The 23242-nt window shown below is 31.2% G+C and overlaps 1 protein-coding gene and 1 long non-coding RNA gene across 2 annotated transcripts in view; one reads left to right on the top strand and one right to left on the bottom strand.

The window, feature by feature from the left end:
- Positions 1 to 5336, bottom strand: part of LOC146997974 (uncharacterized) — a 129166-nt gene extending 123830 nt beyond the window's left edge. The window contains exon 1 of the long non-coding RNA XR_015039977.1: positions 5201 to 5336. This is a non-coding gene — a long non-coding RNA (uncharacterized LOC146997974). The remainder of the gene's footprint in view (positions 1 to 5200) is intronic.
- A 3372-nt stretch (positions 5337 to 8708) lies between these two features.
- Positions 8709 to 23242, top strand: part of LOC118181409 (uncharacterized) — a 28767-nt gene continuing 14233 nt past the window's right edge. Inside the window, exon 1 of the mRNA XM_035350536.2 lies at positions 8709 to 8911. Coding sequence (XP_035206427.1) covers positions 8833 to 8911 — 79 coding nt within the window. The 5' untranslated portion in view covers positions 8709 to 8832. The remainder of the gene's footprint in view (positions 8912 to 23242) is intronic.

Here is a 23242-nt window from a genome sequence, read left to right as displayed (position 1 = left end):
CATACCTTATTTTTGGTGTGAGGTTCGAATCCCGCGAACTGGCTGCCTGCATGGGCGTATTCGTGGTTTTCCCCATGTGTAACGTGTATACAAGCCAGTATACACGTATGTTTTCATTTATCGCCATCATTTGTATGTGTTTATGCATATCATTTCTAGTAGTTTATGTATAGTCATATAGGATGACACACGATTACGCGTATTCATTAATTGTCATCTTCTGCATTATTGCGCCAATTGCGTCAGTGTTTCATTTCTTTTAATGTATAAGTGTTTATTGTTTGCCTATCTCATTAACCCCTTAGACCAATATACATATGTATCCAATGTACCTATACCACCAATGTACCTAAGTATGAAACTTTTTATTAATTGTATACTGAAGCATATATATGCATACGCCCTTGTTTGGCCACGTCAATACCACATATTCTCCTTTAATATATTTCCGATGCAGCCCTTTCAGGAAGTCGCCAGGGTTGTGTTGTTCTAAATAGGTGCGGGTACCGGACGACACCCGATTTGTCATATTAAGCCGTCCGGGTGTCCGGGCCCTGCATTCACCTGTCACCTGTATACAAGCCAGTTCCCCTTAGAAAGTCCTCCACGAAGGCATCCCTTCTCTTAGACAGATAGCTCTCGAGGCTTTTCCGTAAATAAATAACCTAACCTAACCTAACCTTATTTTCGGTTCTTTAAATAACATTAAAGTGAACACCAGACATCGTATTATACTAAACAAGGCACTACTAACTTCATCGACTAATGAGTGAAGTTGCAACATATATCTAAAATTTCAAATTAATGTAGCAAAACTCGAATAAAATTCAATAACTGGTGTTAATCATATTGAAAGTAAAAATCTGTATCTTTTTTAGCATTAATACAAAAGCACTGTTAAAAGTATGCGAGGTAGTAGTAGTAAAAGTGGGACATTTTCTAATCTAAAAAAAGCCAGACTGCGGAGCATGGTGTTTTTTTTTTTTTTTTTTTTTTTTTTTTTTGAATACTCAACGACTGATTTTTATTTTATTGTTTTTTGACAGTATATTTCTGCGTAGTTAAATATCTCCTCTTAAATACACACACTTCAAGAAAATGCTGAATTACTTTCAATAATGATAAAGAAGTGCATTTTTATTGATCGATTTCTAACAAAACGTTTAATTCATTGTACTTCGAAACAGTGTATTACTTCATTCAAACAATAATGAAAGGTAAGAGTTACTACAATAATGGTTTACAAAGCTGTAGAATTTGCATTTTTCTTAGCGGTTATTCTCTCTGTGTTTTGTATAATAGCTTTTTTCAAATACATATTCTTTTCATTATTCCTTGTTTTCTTCTTTTATTTACTTAAATTTGAATCATCGGTTTCGAAAATTAAGTAAATAAATGTATAATAAGCATTTATATATATATATATATATATGTGTGTGTGTGTGTGTGTCAGATATAACAATATACGATAGCTGCTTTAAGAAAATAATTGTCGACCTCAAAATCAACGATGCTAGATTTTATACTCTTCCCCTAAATTCATGTTCTCCCAAATTCCAGATCTTTCCATGTTACACAACGCCGCTTGAAAAAGGTAACTAAAACTAAAATTAACCAATCATAGCTTAGAATACTTTCTGCGCCTAAAAAATAATAAAAAAATCTAGTATAAATAGCTACTAACTGCGTTTCTCTCTTTCGCCTGCGGGGCTCACCAGCGGCCGAGCGGTAAAATCGCTGAACACTGGTAGTTCGGTCCGAGGTTCGAATCCAGCGAACGGTCTGGCTGTATGGGTGTTTTCGTGGTTTTCCCCATGTGTAACGTGTATAAGAGCCAGTTCTCCTTAGAAAGACCTCCACGAAGGCATCCCTCCCCTTAGGCAGTTAGCCCTCGAGGCTTTTCCGTAATTAAATAACCTAACCTAAGGTTCATTATCGCTGTAATAAGTTTACTTTGTTTCAGGCACCGTGTAATTTTTAATTAAGTTAGTGTTTCCATGGTATTATAATGCAATTCTCCACATTTGATCACATTTATTCTAGTAGAAGATTTCAAGAAGAAAGACATTTAAGATCTTATATTTGTCTAAGTATTTTATACGGATAAATTTTGCTTAAACCGTTCACTTCAGACGTCTTTATTGACTCGAGACAAACATAAACAAAAATTTAACAGCTATAAAAATGATTTAAATAAGACACCGGAAATCCTCGTCTTATCGCATGATGTTGTTGGTGTATTGTCCTCTAGAAAGGTCAAGTCCGTCAAAGCAGCAAAATTATCATCTCCGATTGCCAGAAACTATTTCTGATTCGTGCCTAGAGTAATCAAAAGCATTAAATAAGTAGTCACACAATTCAGTGCAGATGAACTGAAAACTTCTATACAGTGTGTTAAAATTAAACGGACGCTGTATAAGAAAATTAGTTTTTTGAGTAGAGGATGAGCTGCGTGCAAGGAAATTTATTAATAAAGAATCTAAGGGAAACTAATAAAGAAATTAATAATCGAATTAAAAGCTAAAAAACAATTACATAATATATGGCATTAGAAGCATTTTTAAACTTAAGTAAAGCCGCAAATGTTTGTAAAAATTATTAGTTGGATGTATTTTGAATTAAATATATATTTTAATTAATATCAATTAAATAAATAGGAAGAAACTAAAATAAAGTTTTAATTTATTAATAAATATGTAAATTATTTTTAAATCGTTCGGTTTGCTAATAAGTATCAAACTAATTACTACGTCAAATATTTAAAAAATAAATTTAAAAGATAAATTAAAGACCTTCGGTTTTGCTGAATGCCAGAATTCTAAGAATTTCCTTTGTGAGAAGATAAGTTAAAGGTTATGTTCAGCGCATTACCAGAGCTTATTAAAAGTTGCTTCTAACCATTCTTTCCATTCCCCGATTTCATCAGTAAAGGCTATTATTTGTTAAATGAAAGCAATGTCCTTCTTTCGAGATCTAAACTAAATGGGAAAAATAAATTTGCAAACAGTCAGATATAACATAATTTTGGAGGAAGCAGAAAACTGAAATCAAACGCCTGCGGGAAAAATTTCAAAGATTTTGTCAAATAAAATGGATAAAGATCTTTTTAAAGCACATACACGTTCTAATATCTTTAATGGATCAATGCTATAAACTCTATTAATCTACGTGAAATCGCTTAGAATTTCCCTTTAGTTATATAAAGTACGATAACACAAATCCTTTTTATTCCTTATTAAAGTATTTTTCAGAACATCTCAGGATGTCTTTTAGAATGCTATGAATTGTTCTAATTGAGGGATTTTCACATTTTGATCTGAGGCACATCTCTGTAACAAGACTTCTTATACGAACACTTGTTTTCGCTAGTGCTTTTAAGAGCTCTTGTATCACAGGCAGAAAACAAAATATATGTGAATGTTAGCTAAATGTCACTAAAATCATAGTATTAAACTATGGTAATATATGGAACTCCTATCCACATTTAATAATTGCCAGAGCTTAAATTGCGCCGGAGCCCCGCTCAGATACTTCTCAGTTTTCGAGATAAATTATAATTTCAGCCGGAGCGCACCGGAGCCCTAAATAAAATGGCTTCCGCACTTCTTTCACGTATAAATGAACCACAGTTTTAGGACATAAATTTTGTTTTATTAGTAAATATACCTTGAAAATCAATACTAACTTCTGAATGCAGGCCTGTCTTTCCCTCGCAATCAAGCCTTGCACAGAGGTTGAGACTGCTGTCAATTATACAGAGAACTCTTGTGTTTATTCTTACGCTGTATTCAGGAAAATTTATTCAGGGAAAATTTCTACTTGACGGCTAGAATTATATCGACAGGGCATCGCGATCAGAAAGTCTTGAACTCTTTATTTTCAAAACTACACTTTTCCGTTAAATTTCTTTCCATATCCTCATACTGTTTCCAGAATTCTCATTATTCTCCTTAGTGCAGCTTTAATCGTTTTACCTTTTTTCCTTGGTGTGCTGCAAAAAAAAAGAGTGGTACCTGTCATCCCTTGAAACAGTACATTATACGTCTAATCAGAGCTTATAAATTCAGATGGAGATCGGTTTAGCTGCTTCTTAGCATCTATGTGGAATTGTTAATTCCAGACGATTCGCCAAATAAGAGAAGGTTCGAAACTTTTTTTTCTATTTAACTATTTAAAATTAATTTAATAATTTATTAGATTTCTGTTTATGTCTTTACCTTTTTCTTAATTTAAATGTATTATTTTAATTGATTAGATTTAATCAATTAATTAATTTAATTTAATCAATTAAAATAATTAATTAAATAATTAATTAATTAATTGCTAAATTAAATTAAATCAATATTAATCTTCTTTTAAATTTATTATTTGATTATTTTAATTTAGCTCTTTTATTTATTTAATATTTTTTTCTTTCTTTTCTTTACAGTCTTCCATAGGGCTCCGGCACTTCTAATTTTAGAAATTAAGCCCTGATAATTGCTAATTTTAAAGAGTTTTCATTTAATTTCTTCCTCCTTATTTCATTGCTCCTTTAAAAGATTCCACAATGACATGCAATAAATCCTTTTACGATGTTGTTTGGTACTTCTTGGCTGAAAACTTTCAAAATTCTTATTCTCAAACCTAACTTTTGATAATTAAGACACAATAACACGCCGAATAAATACTAATTCAGAAGTCAAACAACAAAAATCAGCGTTATATTTGATAAATGATTTTTCATTTGCGGTTTTGCAGCTGAAGATGATGGTTCGGTAAAACCATCGAAACTAGTCCTGTGAAAATTTTGTAAATATAACGCTGATTTTTGTTGTTTGACTTCTGAATTACTAACTTTTGATGTTCTCAGTTTTAATCAAACTTCTTGTGCTGGTAAAATTCTTTTAATTTTCTATTTAATAGTCATTGCTTAGAATAATCAATAAAACAATTCTTTTAAATTACTGTTCGAGTAATTTGATGACTACTTAGAATTATGGATTATTCTTCATTCACAATTCCCATTATAATTCTTTGTTCAATGTGTATGCAAGGACTTGCATCGACTTATTATTAATCATATAAAGTAGCTAATTCGAAAATGCTTAAAACGGTTAGCTTCTCGAAAATTACTTTTTCTCGAAATTTCTATGATTAGACTAAAGACAGAAGAAATGATACATAGCATATGATAAACAAGCCAGCTACAAATACTTACATTATTCGTGATCTAAGGTTGCATGAGTTATTTCAAAACAGAATGTGGCATTGACATTTAAACCTTATGACGATAAAAATATCTTAATTGAAATGCTGTCAACGAAATAGTTGAGTATTACAGCATTCCAACACAGTTCTAATTTTTTAGATTACCCTTCGCTGATATCTGCATGTAATTTTAATCGTCTGTGATAACCTTAAATGTCAAATTCAAGGTTAGTTATTGCAATAAAGCCTTGATTAAGCTTAGATTTCCTTTTTAATGAAAACACGTTTCGAACTCAGTTGCCGTTATTTTTGAGAAATCAGACTGCTAATGTTTAATTTTTATAATGCATGTAAGCGCGGATAGATGGCGTTGCAAGAAAGCCGCTGTTAGAAGGCGCAAAATTTAGAAGCTATAACGAGATCGAATGAAAGGAAACGAGCGCGATCGAATGAAAGGAAACGTGTTAAGATTTCCAGCATGCTTGCTAGATGTAAATATATAAATAATTAGCTCGTTAATAATTCTAGTTTAATAATTATATGTACCATTCTCTCGAGTAAAGCTAGCTCATCAGTTAACAGCGTTTGTAAATGTGTGAAGTTTTCAGAATAAAAACTTCTGTTTAACCAGTTAATATTTTACTAAATCGATTCTAACTAGCAAAGTCAATATATTAAAAAATAAAAAAATCCTTCTAAGACGGCACAAAAATAATTATTCTATTATGAGGATAATAATAATAATAATTACAAAAATAATTATTATTATTATTCTTTTTTTATTATTTTTTATTATATTCACAAAAATAATTATTTTTTTATATTTATTTCTAATTAATAAGGATGATTTTGATGTTATATATTAACATAAAAGAATAATTTATAAAAATAATTATTCTTTTATGTTAATATATAACATCAAATTCATCTTTATTAATTAGAAGGAGAGAAATGTTTACGAAAACTGTCGGTTAAACGTAATTTAAATCACGACGTAGATTTATTGTAACTATACATAAATTGCATATAGTCTAAAAAAATAAAGAATAAACCATTAAAAAGAATATATATTGCTCTTAAATTATTCAGTTAAAGCTAAAAACTAGTTAGTTAATCTATGCTTTGTTTTAATTTGAAAGATAAATAAAGATTTTACAGAACGTGAAATGGCAAAAGTTTTGAATAGTGGCAAATCGTCTATCCGAGTGGATGATAAATGAAAAATCAAATGCCTCGTAGAACAGAAATACTTTCCATTCTTAACAGATCATAAACACTGTGGTAACGTAATGTAATACAGCAGAGTCTCGGAAACTCAACTCCCGATATTTAGACATTCCGTATAACTTGACAACAACTTTTAGGAACTTTTTTAAGATATCTCTAGGCCAGACAGAGCAAATATCACATATTGTACATATTGTTGCGTGTGTACGGGTTTGTTACGAAATGAATGCACAAGTCAGATGAAAAATGAACAAAAATTTATTATTATCACAACAAATATGATTAAATGTCCTCAAATAATCGTGCAGTATCACAAAATATCACAGTAGTTTTAATTCAGAAGTCAAAGAACAAAAATCAGCGTTAATTTACAAAATTTTCACAGGACTAGTTTCGATGGTTTTACCGAACCATCATCTTCAGCTGCAAAACCGCAAATGAACAAGATAGGAAAATGTTTGCCTTCCACCACACTTTAAATCATGTCATCCGACTAAACAAAAGTTAGCTTCATTTTATTCCTATGTTTTCCGTGCTCTTCAAGTTTGCTCCTCCAAACTAGCCCTTGATGAAGAACTAAATTATTTAAAAGCAATAGCTATTGACAGGGGCTTTTCACCCAACATTATTAATCAAGCAGTTAAAAAATTCTCATCTCAACACACTAAAAGACACACTCTTATTTTAGGAGATTATAAAAATTCTGTTGTCATTCCCTTCTTTCCATCAATTAGCTATAAAGTTGCACATATTTTGCAGAAATTTAACTTTCGGGTTGTTTACTCTCCCATCAATAAAATTCCAACTTCTATACTCAAGGACCCCATTCCGGATATGAATTCCTGGGGTATTTATAGGATTCCTTGCCAGTGCGGTTTAATTTACATTGGCCAAACTAAGAGAGCCTTAAAATTTCGTGTCAAAGAACATGAGGCATATGTTAGAAAAAAGGAAACACAGAAGTCTTCTGTTGCTCAACATTGTTGGTCCGAAAATCACACTTTCAATTTTTCTGCTGCCAAAATTATTCAAAAAACATCTTCCATTGGAGACCTGGATTTTCTAGAGGCATTTCACATTCATAAAAATCTTTCTGTTCTAGTTAACGATCCTAATTCCAATCCAAATTTGCCTTCGGCTTTTAGAGAAATTATGTTTTAGTTCTGGTTTCGCCAACAGATGGCGCCACTTGCTTATTCTTGTCCAGGCTTTCTTATCTTATCTAAACATTATTTCCTATCTTGTTCATTTGCGGTTTTGCAGCTGAAGATGATGGTTCGGTAAAACCATCGAAACTAGTCCTGTGAAAATTTTGTAAATTAACGCTGATTTTTGTTGTTTGACTTCTGAATTAGTATTTATTCGGCGTGTTATTGTGTCTTAATCACAGTAGTTATCTTCTAACTACTCAAACGTTCAAGAAAACTTAATTCAAAACAGCTAAAGAAAGCTAATCCCCGAATTCGCTACAGTCAACAAGAGCAGTTTTCTAAACAACAGCAGACTAAGTAACTACAACGAACTGAGAGGTTTTCCTCCGTTTATAAGATTTTAAAATCGCGCGCGAGAATTTTTTAATCGTGACCTGTTTGCAGTCTGAAGTTTGCCACAGCCTCTTTGCGGGGTTTTTGACAAAACCTTTTCCATGTGTCTTCAATGTTAGCCCAGGATTTTGCCTGTTGTTTTTGCTGCCTGGTCATTTTTAAGAGTGAATTTGCTTTACTCTGAGCCGCCTTAGCCATAGCTGTTACTCATTTAGCTAATGACTCTACAAGCCTAAATATATATTCATCTAGTATCTTACAAAATGCTTCGCTATTCCATCTGACAATTCTCTATCGATAATCGCGACTTGCTAAACCATATTCAAGAAACCAGTCCTTTTGGGGCATTTTTAAAAATCTGAATCCTTTAAACAGATTTTTTTTAATTTATTTTATTAAAATTTTTTAAATAATGCATTTTTCTATTATGTATTAGACTGTTACCTAAAGTTTTCTGATTGCTAGTTCTGTTCTTGAATACAAATTTTTCTCGTGCCTTCGTATCTAATAGATTATCAAATTTATCTCCATTCCATTCCCATCGAATTCTTATCCCGGACTACAAACACATAATTCCGCTTTATCTCTCAAGAGTGGATTGTACTGAACTCTTGAAGGCGAGCCAGACAACATTTGTTTGTTTACATTCCCTGGAATATTTCTCAGAAACACCGCGCGCGAACCTCGCCACGTGTGTACGAAGGAAAAAAGATCTAGTTAAAAGAAAATTGGCAGTGGATTACTAGCGCATGCGTTTAGTGTGCGAATCGCGATTGGAGTACACCCGAGGTGTCAAGCTTGAAAGTGATTTTCCGACGCGACTTCAGGATTTTGTTAGTCAGATCCGGATCAGCGGTCAAGGGTGCACGAGATGTTGTTCAGAGGTGCCTTGTTGTTGTTGGTAGTGGTTATAGCTTCTTCACTGCACATGAAATATAGATATTTTGATGGTTCGTAATTATTTCTTACTTTTTCCCCACTCATAAATAAGCTTCTACGTAATTAATCTTAATTCTGGCTCTTCTCTTTTTATTTCTGTGGAAGGATGTGTTGGGCAAGTCACAATTTCGTCTTTTCAAACCAAACTATCTAGTCTAAAAAAGAGGAATGTTTTAATTTTTGATAATATTATTATTAAGTATATTTGTCGAATGATTTCTAACCTATCTCTAGGTTTAATTATTTTTTATTAACTGAACAATACTTATGTGTTTGCGAAACGAACGTCAGCATGTTTCTTCTTTTTATACTCGTTTAGTTTGCATTCAGAACTTTTAAAACTTCATTTTATATCAACACAGAAATATAATAAATAGTTTCCTTTGATATTATTCGCACCGTAAAATTTATACAGATACTTCTGAATTTCGTAAGCAGACTAAATTAATAGTTGCTATTTTTTAAAACTGTTAAAATTTTATTTCGCTTTAAAAGTAAATCAAACGTTTTGTGTAAGCACTTATGAAAAATTTGCTAACAGTAAAATAAATCAATGGTTTTTTACAATCCATACCGTCCATTATTATTTCATTCCTTCTTCTTAAGGAAAGTCTAAACAAACCTGAACAAGCAGCTTCAAGAATGCAGCTATATAATTTTTAGGGGTCTTAGAACTTTCGTTAGAAAATCTAATTTGTAAGAATTTTAAATCATAGACTGAAAATTTTTAATAATAAATTTATTATAAAAAAATCCTGACATTTTCATGATCAGGCAGTTTTTAAAAATACAGTGAGATTTTTAAAAATTAATTTTAAAATCATTTTAATTAATTTTTGAAAGGGATTTAATAAATCTTCTGAATGTATTAATGTTTGAGCCATCATTAATGTTTCAGCTGAAACATTAAGTAATTAAGTAGCTTTTTTTTTTTTTTTTTTTTTTTTAGTGGGGAGGGTGGGTATGTAAAAACTTAACTTTAAAATGTATATTAAAATCTGAGTGAATATATATTAAAACTTAATATATCTATTAAATCTTTTATGTGTATTAAAACTTAACTTTATTACACTTATTAAACGTTCTTGGCAATTAATTTTTGAAGCTGAAAGATTAAATGCTGAAAAACGTTTCTAACTGAACTTTTATTCCTATGTATCAAAATTTAACTTTAATGTAAACTTTTCTAACTAAACAAACTTTTCTAGCTTTTTATTTTATTATATTTTTTTATTTTATATTTTATTTATTTATTTATTTATTGTTAATCTAAAGAATTTATATGTGTAAAAAGGATTTTCGATTAAAATTCCTTTCTTTAACTCAGTAATTTTTCTTGTAAATTTCATTTCGTTTAAAATAGTTGACCTGCTTAATTTTTTATATTGCGATTTTTGTAACTAATTCATAATAATATTATATCTTATTTTATTAATTTATCAACAAAATAAATAATTGAACAAAACATTTCCTTTCAAATATAAGGGATTAAATTTATTCTAACAGTATTTCAATAATGCATATTTTTCCATCAAATTTAGAATCAAATTTTTTAATCTTCCCTTTTGCAGTATAAAATGACTTTTGCCCAATTGCAGTATAAAATAATCTGAATTTATTACATAAGCTATTTTTAAAAAGCAATTTATTTTATTTTTAAAATGAAAAATATGTACTTAACATGAAATAGGAAGAAATATGTGGAAACACAGATAAAGCTTTTTTAATTCAGCATACATAGTTTGGATTGTCTTCCATTTACCGAAATATTTAAATTCGAATAAATTCTTATTATGCTACTTTATCTATGCACCTGTAAAATTACTAAATCTCATGTGCCTATATAAAATACAAGTAACCTTTATATTAGTGTATGGCAAGAGAAATGGCCGTAATTGTTAAAAAAAATGTACCTGCCTCGAATACAATATCCAATAACAGGTGCAAAAGTGCAGTCTGTAAGGAGGGGCAAGCAATTCTAATTACGAAGAAGGCACGAAGAGTGGTTTAGCAACTTTCCTTGTCTTTAAATTTCGGATGAAGCTGCTATTATTCAAGGTCATACGTGACACAACTTTTATTCATATTTTACTTGTTCTCGTACTAAAGGCTGTAATTTAGTTTTAAATTGAGTTATGGTAATTGAGAAAATTTGTGTTATGAATGCTTTGCATTATCAAACTATTTTTAGATGTTATAGGAAGAAAGAGAAAGAAAAGATTTTGTTAATCATAGATTTTAAGGTGCTTGATAAATTACTCTTATTCATTTTTGGATATTAATTAGTTAAAAATATTAGTTTTGATATTAATTAGCTGAAAATAGTAGTTTGAATCAGTGATGGCTACTTAAATATGTTGAATTCAATTTTTCTTTAATGAAAGCGATAGAGGTAACCTTTATAAATTAAGAAACTTCTGCTAAATAAACCATAATAAAAAATAATGCATTTTAAAGGTAGAAGAACTATTTTACTCTAAATTAGAGTACGAAAGAAGCACTTTACTGTAAACTACAATAAAGTGGTTCTTTTCTTATTAAAAGAATTCGGGCGTTGAGAGGAATTTATAGCAAGATCATATTTGGGTTGTTTTATTGATCTTTAACTGACCTAGGTTTGATGAAATAACTTTATGCTATCACAATTCCATTATAAGCAGGAGTGAATACCACATCCTTCTGTATTGTTTTGTTGTTACAACTTTTAACAACTTTTTTAACCTCCATTTTTATTTCTATAGCTGAAAATTATATGAATTTGCATCTTCAAAGTCCTTATATGTAACAATACAAATCTTAGCATTCTTGATGTGACAAATTACTACAACAGCTAAAATTGTTTTAAATTACTACAATATAAATAATAGAAAAGGATTAGCTTAATATCGGTTTTAAAATTAAAATGAAGCATTTTAATTTTCTGTTCTTTTTTTTTTTTTTTTTTTTTTCAGTAACTTTAAAATGTTTGTGAAATGAAAATATGAAAATTATCAAGTTTTCTCCGATTTAAAATTATGTACCTCTATTTCATTTTGCTAAGAGTTTCCAATGATTAAGTTTTTCTTTAATGTAAAATTTAATAATTAATATGTATCTGAGAAGTTTGCCTGTATTTTTTCAGGTACACTTTGCACAGATAATATGGGATAGTTCTCTATCTCCCCTTCTACTCGACCGACTGACGAAATTTAACTTGCATTTTTCATGTCTCCAAAGCACAGCTTAGAATATCTATTAGATTTACATACAGCTTTGTTCTAACATAGGTATTCTGACACGAAATATGTTTTTTTCTGAAATGGCATACCTATTGTTTTCCATATTTTGATTCTACGACTCAAATTATGCCAAAATATTAAATTTGGTAATAATAATCGTAAATATAATCAAATAAATAATAATCGTAAAATTTGGTGAGAAACTTACCTAGAAATTTAAAAAATTAATCTTGGCGCACTTTTTTTAAAATTTGCGCCATGAATTTGAGCCACTTGGCGAAATTTTTAATTTCTAGTAACCTATTTTCCTTTCCCTTTTCTCATTGCTTACGAGCGGAAAAGAAAGTTGAATCGTTCATTCTTAAAATAATTTTTAACAAATTGCAGAAACCATATTTGGCGTTATTATCGCGTGTAACAAATACGCCAAATTTCAAAACGTGCTAAAATATAAATTTACGTATATCTTGGGAAATTTTCAATAAAATATCTTATTTTTTTGTAGGTATGCCTAGAAATACTTACTTTAAGATGATAGTAAAACTTTCATAGGTTATAATTCATTTTTTTTCTAAAAATTCATAAAAATTACTACAAAATTAAAAAAAAATCAGAAAGTACCTATGAATTTGATTCGGATGTAACCTAAGTTTCTAATTGTGAAAGAAGAAAATCAAGTAAGTTTAATAAAAAAGAGATATATTAATATATACCCAATTCAATTAACACTGATAATTTTGAGAGCTCATTCTTTGAAATGTACTGGTGCGATTTTTACAAAACTTGTCACTTTGGCATAATTTGAGTTGTAGAATCAAGAAACGGAAAAAAAATCCTTATTTTTTTCCAGAATTTTTTATCAAGCTTTTCTTTTCAATTTTTATCAAGCAGAGGAATCAATTTATTTTAAACAGAGGAATTTGGTTATAACGAGCATTAAAAAACTAATAAAATTTTATTTTGGTAGTTCCTATATCAGTGAAAAATTCAGTTAGTGCAAGAATGCATAGGAAATAAAAAGATTATATGTATATATATATATATATATATTATTATTGTTGGGAACCTAGACAAAAGCAAATTCTTTAGTACTTAAATATTTTTAATGCAGTTTTCCTAAACTGTACTGGACCAAAGGATTTTTATGAAATACAACTTGGTAAAGTTCTACTATTTATTAGTTTGATAAATATTAATTTATTGAATAGCTATTATCATCTTAATAGCCTCGTTAAAAATATTTTTAAAACCTCACTACGTAAACTCTTTAACTGCTGTTTCTTTCAGACGTCCATTTGAATAACTAATTTCTGGAACTCAGTTGATTCTGCAAATTCTATATTCATGCAGGAAACAGGAAATTACGAATATCTGCGGAAACATCATCAGACAGATTTCTCCTTTTATGCCAAAAGAAAAACCACTGTTCAAAAAAAAAATGCTTTAATAATCGTCATTTCGAAAAATTTCTGTGAAATGAAATATTTCCCTCATATTATTTCTTTGTTTTCAGGCTAGATGGTGCAAAATGTACTGTCCATATCATCGTCTGGCCTTTATAGTGATAAATATTACTCAGAAATATTGACGCATCTTACGTTATAATATTAGTAAATCAAAAATATAGAGCTCAGTGGTATTCACACTGGGTTCCATGAAGTGTTTTTAAGAAATAGTGTGATATTTTTTATGAAAGCTTAGAATTTGTTTTCGCTATATTGTTTTCTATAACACTTTCTTTACACTTTTTTAAACTTTTTTATTAATCATATTTTAAATTAATAAAATATTTAAAATCACATGACTGTGTTTAAATATTCAAATTGTATTTCTTGCAAAGATCCGCAAATCCAGTACTTTTATATGAACTTAATTGTTAATCATTACAGTATTAATTCAGGAACACTAGTTCATTTTCGTGTCCGGTCGCCAGCCGGAATCCATGCGCTCGTACGCATTTGATTCAAAATAAATTAGCCCACCAGCGGCCGAGCGGTAAAGACGCTGAACACTGGTAGTTCGGTCTGAGGTTCGAATCCCGCGAACGGGCTGGCTGCATGGGCGTTTTCGTGGTTTTCCCCATGTGTAACGTGTATACGAGCCAGTTTCCCTTAGAAAGTCCTCCACGAAAGGCATCCCTCCCCTTAGGCAGATAGCCCTCGTGTGCTTTGCCATAACTGAATAATCCAATCCAATCCAATCCAATCAAAATAAATTATGCGACCTTTACTCAAAGCATTAAATCAAGAATAAAATCATAATATGTACAACATTTACATTGAGATCAGGATTAACTGAAGAGATTAATTAATATAAAAAAAGTTCCACTTAATTATATTTAAGTCATTTAAACTACGAGTATTTCATGTACTTGCGGCAGCCTAAGGAGTACTAATTTTATTTAGCATTTATTGTTCACTTTATTATGTTTAAATGTATTATTATGATGTCATTACTAGTTAAGACCACTGTACAAAAATATACAAGTTCGACAGAAATTTTATATTTGTATTTTTAATCCAAAGGGCGTTAGCCCAGAAGAGCTATTAATTTCGTTTTGGCATTTTGCGTCGAAAATTTTAAATGTCCATTTCACTTTTCAAATTTTTGCCACCAAATAATCTTGCCCTGTGTTATATTTAAAGAAATTAAATAATGAAGAATCTGCGCAAATGTATGCATGTTTCTCGCAATGAAGAATCTGCGCAAATGTATGCATGTTTCTCGCATTGTGAGAAAACAACGGTAGCTAGAGCCATCAATTTTTGAATAAAGTACGTCTGCACCGATTATGGGCATTTGGAAGCCTAAATTTGGAATTCGGAATTTGATTTATTACCTGTTTCATATTTTGTAAAGCATTTATGAGTTTTTGATTAAGAAAATCAACGATTTCAAAGTGAACAATGGCAACACTTTACGTTTACGGGGGGGGGTGAAGAAAAGAAAAAGAAAAAAAAAATTTTTTTTTTTTATCTCCAGCTCACGAGACTATGTATCGGAAATTCTATAGCTATGCTGATTTTAAAATTATTTTGCGATATTGCTGTTGAATTTTTTATGGTTTAAATGCGAAGAACATGACATTTAATAAATAAAGGTAACACACAAAACGTTAAAAAAACGCCCCTTTAGGCGTAATATAAAATGAGAACTTTCAGATTTTTTTTAAAATTCTGTTCTTATTTTTTATGTTTATTTATGGAAAGCTGCTTCAGAAATGACAGATTTGGGAAAGTAGCATTCTCCTTTCTTAATATTTATTTGCTATGGGATCGCAAAAATACTTTCAAGCTCTCTTGCACTTGCAGAACTGAAAATTTGCCAAAAAACATAAATTGTAGGTTGTCAGGTCTGATTATTGTATGTAAGTCGATGATGATGATTCTTTGTAAATCATTAAAAAACGCCTGTATTTTGCATTTCAGTGTTTTTAAAGAAGTGAAAGAAATGAAAAATCATTATTTCAAAAGTACAATGGTTTTAATGTCAAAGAAATGTCAATAAAATTCATACTATAGATTTTCCGATTCACTTTTCACCTGTAATAGAAGTGCAGACTAAGAGAATACTGTTACAGGCATATAGTAAAAATCTAACGAAATACAAATTTAAGTGCAGCAAGTAGAAGTTAAGCTGGAGTGCTTCTTCTTTCGATAACTCACCACAGACCACATAAGCACTACACTTCTAATGCTTTTACCACCACGAAAACAACGTTTTGCGAATGCTGGACAAAGCTCCACAGAAGCACCAGTGCGGGATAACTTTGTTTTATTTGTGCTAATGTATTATGTTGAACTCCTTCATTATTTTTTTTAACATTAAATCATATAAAACCTTTTCCTCTGAGTGTACGGATATTTTCCTGAGCTTAGATTTAGCTTGTATTTATTGAGTTATGGCTAAGCAAACTAAGGTTATTTGCCTAAGGGAAGCAGGTTTTCGTGAAGGACTTTATAAGGAAAGTCTCGTAGCCACATCACATTGATAACATCACCAACATCATGCTAAAGAAGCTGCCAGTCAAAGTTATCTTCATTCTCACCAAGATCTGTAACACCATCCTGGAATGGCAACACTTTCCTGAGTGTTGGAAAAAGGCTAAAATAGTCCCCATACTAAAGCCTGGAAAACCACCGAACAAACCAGAGTCATACAGGCCAATAAGCTTGCTTTCGTCCATCAGCAAAGTGTTCGAAGCAGTCTTGCTCAAAAGAATCAACACCTACCTGGAGGACAACAACATTCTGATTCCCCATCAGTTCGGCTTCAGGAAGCAACTCTCCACTGCAAATCAGCTCTACAGGGTTGTTGAGACCATCGCTGAAGGAATGGCTAACAAGATGATCACTGGTGGAATTTTTCTTGATATAGCAAAAGCTTTTGATAGAGTCTGGCTGGAAGCACTCACATACAAGTTACATGTTCTGGGTTTCCCAGAATACATCATTAACATCACCAATTCCTACCTGACAGGTAGATACTTTGTCGTTCATGTAGCAGGCACAAACTCAACTTTCCACCCAATCCTTGCAGGGGTCCCTCAGTGGTCCCTGCTTGGACCTACATATTTCAACATTTATGTGAACGATATTCCCACCACACACGACACAACATTAGCTATGTATGCGGACGACACTGCGATCCTGGCACAAAGTGCATTTATTGGTCCAGCAATTCAACGACTACAAAATCACATCCATACACTAGAGACCTGGCTCACCCAGTGGAAGATTGCAGTTAATGTAGACAAAACCAAGGCCATCCTGTTCACTAGGAAAACCAAGATCAAGAAAAATTTCCAGTTCTTTGGTACTACCATTCCCTGGGCCAAGCAAGTCCTATATCTTGGGGTGATCCTCAACAATACTCTTACATGGTCCCCACACATCACTTCTATTATCCAAAGGTTCCGGGTTCGTAAAGCGCAACTCAACCCCTTAATTGCTCGGAACAGTGTGTTATCTATAGACAACAAGTTACTTATTTACAAGTCCATTCTCAGACCATTACTCTGTTATGCCAGCCCCATCTGGGCCCACACACGTAAAACTAACAGAGGCAGGCTGCAGGCTTGCCAGAATATTGTTTTAAGGCAAATTACCAACGCAGAATGGTACATCAGGAATAATAGAATACATGAAGAGCTGGGCATGATGCAGCTTAGATCATTCTACTAGAGGCTTGCCAAAAGATTCCACAATAGGCAGCAAATTATTGACAATCCTTGCATCAAAATATGTGAATATGATTATAATGATCTTGCGAATATTGATCGTCCCCTTGCTCAGCTCAATGTGTACATTATGTAACCATTCCTATGCCTGCATTATGTATTATCTTTCTCACCTTGTACCTGCCTCTGATGTGATGTATGTTTTCATATTTATTATCTTCTAATGTATCATTAATTATTGCTCATATTTTTTGAATCATGTATCATGTACTTCATGGATACAGACTATTGACTTACTCACCTACCTTGTCATTATGTAGTCACGGCTCGACAGCTTTCCTGGGCTTCCACCTTAACAGCAATTTACCCTCTAAAAACCTTAAAATTAAAAAAAAAAAAAAATATTATTTTTGAAATTACTTATATGCTTATATTGAAAGGTTAACTATGGATATAATATTAAATGATACCAGATATATTCTACAAGGGGTAAGGCCTCTGGCCTAGGCACCCTGGTGTTGCAAACACCGCTCTACTGGGAGGAGCCACATCACATACAGAGAAAATGATCAACATCAGCTGTAGAAAATTGAGCTAAAATATTTTTTGCTTAAGAGAGAATAAGTTTAAAATATAGTGAAAATGCATGTATTCTCATTTCTTGCTGAAAATTACAGTTTATGTGCTATCATTTTTCGTGCATAAGAATGACCTCAAAACTATTAACTTGCGATATGATGCATTTATTAATTATGCAAGAACAAACAGCTATCTCAACGATCAATTTTAATAAAATGCTATTCCTTTCAAATCTGAAGGAAAATAAAATGATAGTTCAGCAAAAACGATTTTTAAAAAATCTACTTTACCGGACGGCTGTAATTTAAAGACATATGTAAGTTTCAATTTTTTTTTAAATTTCGTATTACTCCAGATCAATAGGCTTTTATTACTCTACATACTGCAGCCCTGTTTACTTTCATTTTCTTTAGCTCCAAAATTTCCAGTTAAATGTACATTTTATTAATTTAAAAGCCAAGATAAAAATGAATTCACTAAACTTCAATTTAATACGCGAAATGTATATCGTAAAATGTTTAATTTGTTTCTTTTTGTTTAATTTTGTTCTTGGAAAGACATCATATTTTATTAGTATTCAGTTCAAGGTCTGTGTCCTGTCTCACTTTCGCATTTCGTTTCCCACTTGTTTCCTTTTCTTTCGGTTCCAGTCTTCTATGTTGCGTGATATTCATCTTAAATGATTTCCAGTTCCCGGATGACGTCTCTCAAAGGTTTCAAGTTCAGTAAATTCTATGGAATAAGCAAAAAATTCTGAATTATTTTTCTTCGTCAAATATATGTCTGGAAGGAAGTTTATCTTTTCCTCATCAGTTGCATAATTTTGTTAAGGATTTTTAACTATTACTTTGTTAAGTGTTTTTGTATTTATTTGATAGTTTAGTTGATTGCGAGTAGTTACATATATCTCATACCAGTACTGTGAAATTTGAAATTTCTAAAAGGTAACTGGAACGTAATATCGCATTAAGTAAAAAAAAGTGACGTTTCTTTCTTTCCGCTTTTATTTCCTATTAAATATTGTTTTAGATTTTAGATTTCCCCCCTCCGAATAATTTTCTCAAAAAATGTAAAATTTATATTATTGCTCAATGCTGACAAAGGAGTTCAATGCATAAATAAAAAAGTATGCATTGTATATAAAAATTACCTTGAGTTCTTTAAGTTTTTCTTCGCTCGTTACATTTGGACAGCAAGCGGCACTGGTATTTCCCTCTGAGTTTTCATAATATAAATCTTCGGCAATAACTTCGTAAATATTTGTAAATCTTTAACAAAAATAAATAAATTGCACTGCGAGAGCAACCTACATCCGGATGAAGTTCAGAAGCAAAATCTTCATAACTAAATACTCAGCTTATTAAAACTTCGGGGACATTGTTGTCATAACGGCTCATCGTAATGTATGGAAAACGCTAAGGAATGAGACTCAGCACTCGAGCATTAGCGCAGTTATTAGAGTGAAGTTCAATTTTGTGAAACCCTACGAACTGTAAACATATCAGACTGGACAACAGATTCACAGATTTTCTGTAAAACGCGAGCTTATAGAAAGGGTTCGGAATATAGATTTCTATGACGATCTTTTTATTCTGAGATCAAAGTCTTGCTTCTCAAATAATGGTACGATTATCTCAGCTAGAGGAAGCTAAAGATGAGCAGAATCTTCCTTTGCGAATCATAATAACGGATTTCTACTTGGCGCTATCGGTTGAATAAAAACTCAACCATATGCAAAATTTTATGTGCAGTTGTACATGCAAAATCCCAGGAAATGCTGTGGCTAATTTAAAATTATCGCAACATTTTATGAATCTAATAGCGCGCTTGGAGTGCATCGACGTCGCATTTTATATTATGCGAGCAGTTGAGTGATGTTGAGAGAATCTACTATTGAGCTTAAAAGGTCTGATCCCGTCTCAGTATTCCACATAAGATGGATCATATATAGACAACTTTAGAGAGGATCAGAGCGTAGTGTCCATTAGTTAGTGTGGAAAGTACAATTCAATGGCATGCCTGTAGTCAAAATCCAAATGGAAGACATGAGATACAGCGCTTATAAAACTTTCTCGAATACCACACATGACATCGCTTTTAATTTCCAGGGCCATATTACAATATTTATAGATAAGAATGTATCTACTCGAACTGACGCAATGGCACTCGTAAAGCATCATTGCATTCTAGTGGCCATCTTCTCGCCTGCCTGTGAACAGTCAGCATCGTTTGTAGTGATGTTGCGCCATTCAGTGTTGGGTCGTGTTGAATAAATCATGATATCGTAAAAGATAATGAATGTTTGGTTTCTATATTTCTGATATACAGTTCTTAAATTAGTGCAGTGTTTAATTTTTGGAGACACTGCTATGTAACTCTGAAACAAAATTTCAGCATGAAGTGGAAAAGAAAAGAAATTGTTGCATGTTAATTTGTCTCCTTTTAACTCTTATTCGAAAAATTCTGAATGCTAATCAAAAGCAGTTCTGATCCATATGTCTAGGACACACAAGAGTCTGCTTAATATTAAAAGCTGTATTTGAAAGAATTCTTGCGCAGTTTTTATATTGGTTAAAGAATAGAAATCAAACTGTGATTCTTTCGTGGTTTGAAACTCAGATTGCAGGCGAGTTGCATCATGCAGGATCGGAAAACGGCTGAAGGCTTTTTTTAATAAAAAGAAAAATTATATTATCATAAAATAAAAAAATACTTTAAATAAATATAAAAAATAAAATAATAAAAAAAATCTGAAATTTTTCAGATTTTAAATTACGTCCAAAGGGGCGTTTTTTTAACGTTTTGAGTGTTACCTTTATTTATTAAATATCATGTTCTTTGCACTTAAACCATAAAATTCAGTTCAAGAGCAATATCGCAAAATAATGTTAAATTAAGCATATCTTTAGAATTTCCGATATACACAGTCTCGCGAGCTGGAGATAAAAGTATTTTTTTTCTATATAACATTGCCATTTTTCGCTTTTAAAGCATTGAGTTTGTAAATCAAAAATTCGTTAAAGTTTTACAAAATATAAAATCTATAATAAAACAAATTCCAAATTTGGGATTTCAGATTCGCAGTAGGATTTCGTCATTCAAAATTCGATGGCTCTATGTACCATTGTTTTATCACAATGCGAGAAATAGACAATCATTTATGCAGATTTTTCATTATTTAATTTCTTCAAATATAATGCAGGACTCTAACATTTTGTGGCAACAGTTTGAAAAGTGAACCGACGTTTATGAGTCCGACGCAAAATGCCAAAACGAAAGCAATAGTCCTTCGGGACTGAAATCCCTTTGGACTAAAAATAAATTTTAAATGTAAATTAAATTTACTAAATATTTATCAAAACATAAATAAATAAAACCAATAAATCGCATAAGAAAAAAATTCAAATTTATATTTATTTTCTATTTGGTACCTGCATGACTTTTTCTTTTTTTGGGTTACACTTTGTAATTCAAATATATTGAAGGCTAAAAATTCAATGCTTAGAATTTACATGTTTAATTAATAATTAAGTAACTTGCTTTCAATTAAACTAATACAACTAACTAAACAAAAAACTAAAACTAAACAAATTACAAAACTTTCTAAGTTTTCAGGGAAAATTTAAAGTGGATCAAAACTTCAGAATAAATAATGAAAAACTTAAGTCTCTTTCTTTTATTTATAAAATTTTTCCTCGACGCATAAATCAAAATATATATATTGTGTGTGTAAATAATGATAGCTTCTTTATTTCGTACTATGGCTTGATACTTGACGTTTTGATTCTAACAAAGTTTATAGCTTTTGAGAAAAAGTATTAGAAAATATCTTCATCGCGAATTGTAGGTATCACTATAAATGGGATTCTTTTCTTATTAATTTTTAAATGTGAAAAAAAGTCTGTAAACATATAAATATATTTCCAAACAAAGCGATGAATCTTAGTGCATAAATTAATAACTGAGCTTATTTTATTTTTTTGACAAGTACGAATCGAAGATAATGAAATCTATATCTTCAAGTCTTTGACTAGGTATTATATAATTCAAATCTTTGACTGGGAATTTTATAAATTAATTAAATTCATTTATAGATTTTCTAGTGTGTTATTCCTGTTCGCTTTTAATAGAAATAAAAATTATGTAAACTCTGACTTCAAATAGCTAAAGTCGTAAACTTTGCGGAACAAACAACCTATTTGCAACAAATACATGATTGAAGTGTCTTCGCGGGCCGTATAAAATAGCATCGGGGATTGCATGCGGCACGTTTGAGACTACTGGCTTACTTACTGCTATAAAAATCAATATCAGCCTAACTTTCAATTTTTCTAATTCTGAAATACCGCACTTTTCAAGATATAAAAATATTTTAAAGGTATCAATGGTGGGAAATAACTATACGGTACAAGTTATACGTTATTATATTCTTTTCTGTAGTTATACAATAAACTAATGTGTTGAAATTAAATCCGATTCTGCAGTTTGCAAAGAGCGGGATATGTATTTCGTTATTGCATAACACTTCAGATGTATATTTGACAGGAATCTTCCGCGCAGATGGCACAGTTCAGCAAAAACTCGTTTCTTTATATCTGATTTTAGAAATTAACACAAAGAATCATTATTTGTCTTCTGTATTGACACTTAACTATGAAAGTTGTATTCAAGAGAATTGTTGCACGCGTACCCTTCAAAAATAAAAAGAGCATCCCAGCTGTCAAATCATGGTGGCGTGATCAAAATGTACGACATTCTCCGCGAGGAATATGAAACCAAATCCTAAGATCTTCCTTTATTTTTTCTTCCTTTTCGGGTGGGGAATAGACGAAAACAAATCGCTTGCTGTCTGATAGAATTATATTTCTGAAAAGAGCGAAACGTGATACGTTAAGAAGGGTGACGGCCCTTTTTATGGGATATACTGAGAATTAACCTTTTTTTTTTTTTTTTTTTTTTTTTTTTAATTCTATGATTCTTACCACCCACAAGTGACAAAACTTTTTTTTAAAAAATTTTTTCTGAACTTATTTTCGCTTCACGGCACTTCAGGCATTTTAACACGTGTATAAACTCTGCGCATGAAGCCCATAGAAAGTTTTAATATGTTTTCTCAACTCATTAAATTCTTTCACGATGTGTTGGTTCCTTGAACTTTGGAGAAAAAATTAAAGCTGTTTTCATCATTCGATACTGGTTAGAATATTTCATTCGAGTACGTGGTATGTGAAATAAATGCATTCGTGTGATCTTTTAAAACTGAATTTTATTTTATTCTGCATACATTAAAGAAATAATATGGTTCTTTGAAGTTACTCTGAATGGATATGTAAATTGTGTTTTTTTATTAGCCTTGGTTATTTTAA

Source organism: Stegodyphus dumicola, chromosome 3 (assembly GCF_044657685.1).
Source record: "Stegodyphus dumicola isolate Sdum_Otavi_A_Nest chromosome 3, ASM4465768v1".
Classification (NCBI taxonomy): domain Eukaryota; kingdom Metazoa; phylum Arthropoda; class Arachnida; order Araneae; family Eresidae; genus Stegodyphus; species Stegodyphus dumicola.
Note: the sequence above shows the minus strand (reverse complement) of the source record. Positions and strands in the feature narration are given on the sequence as shown.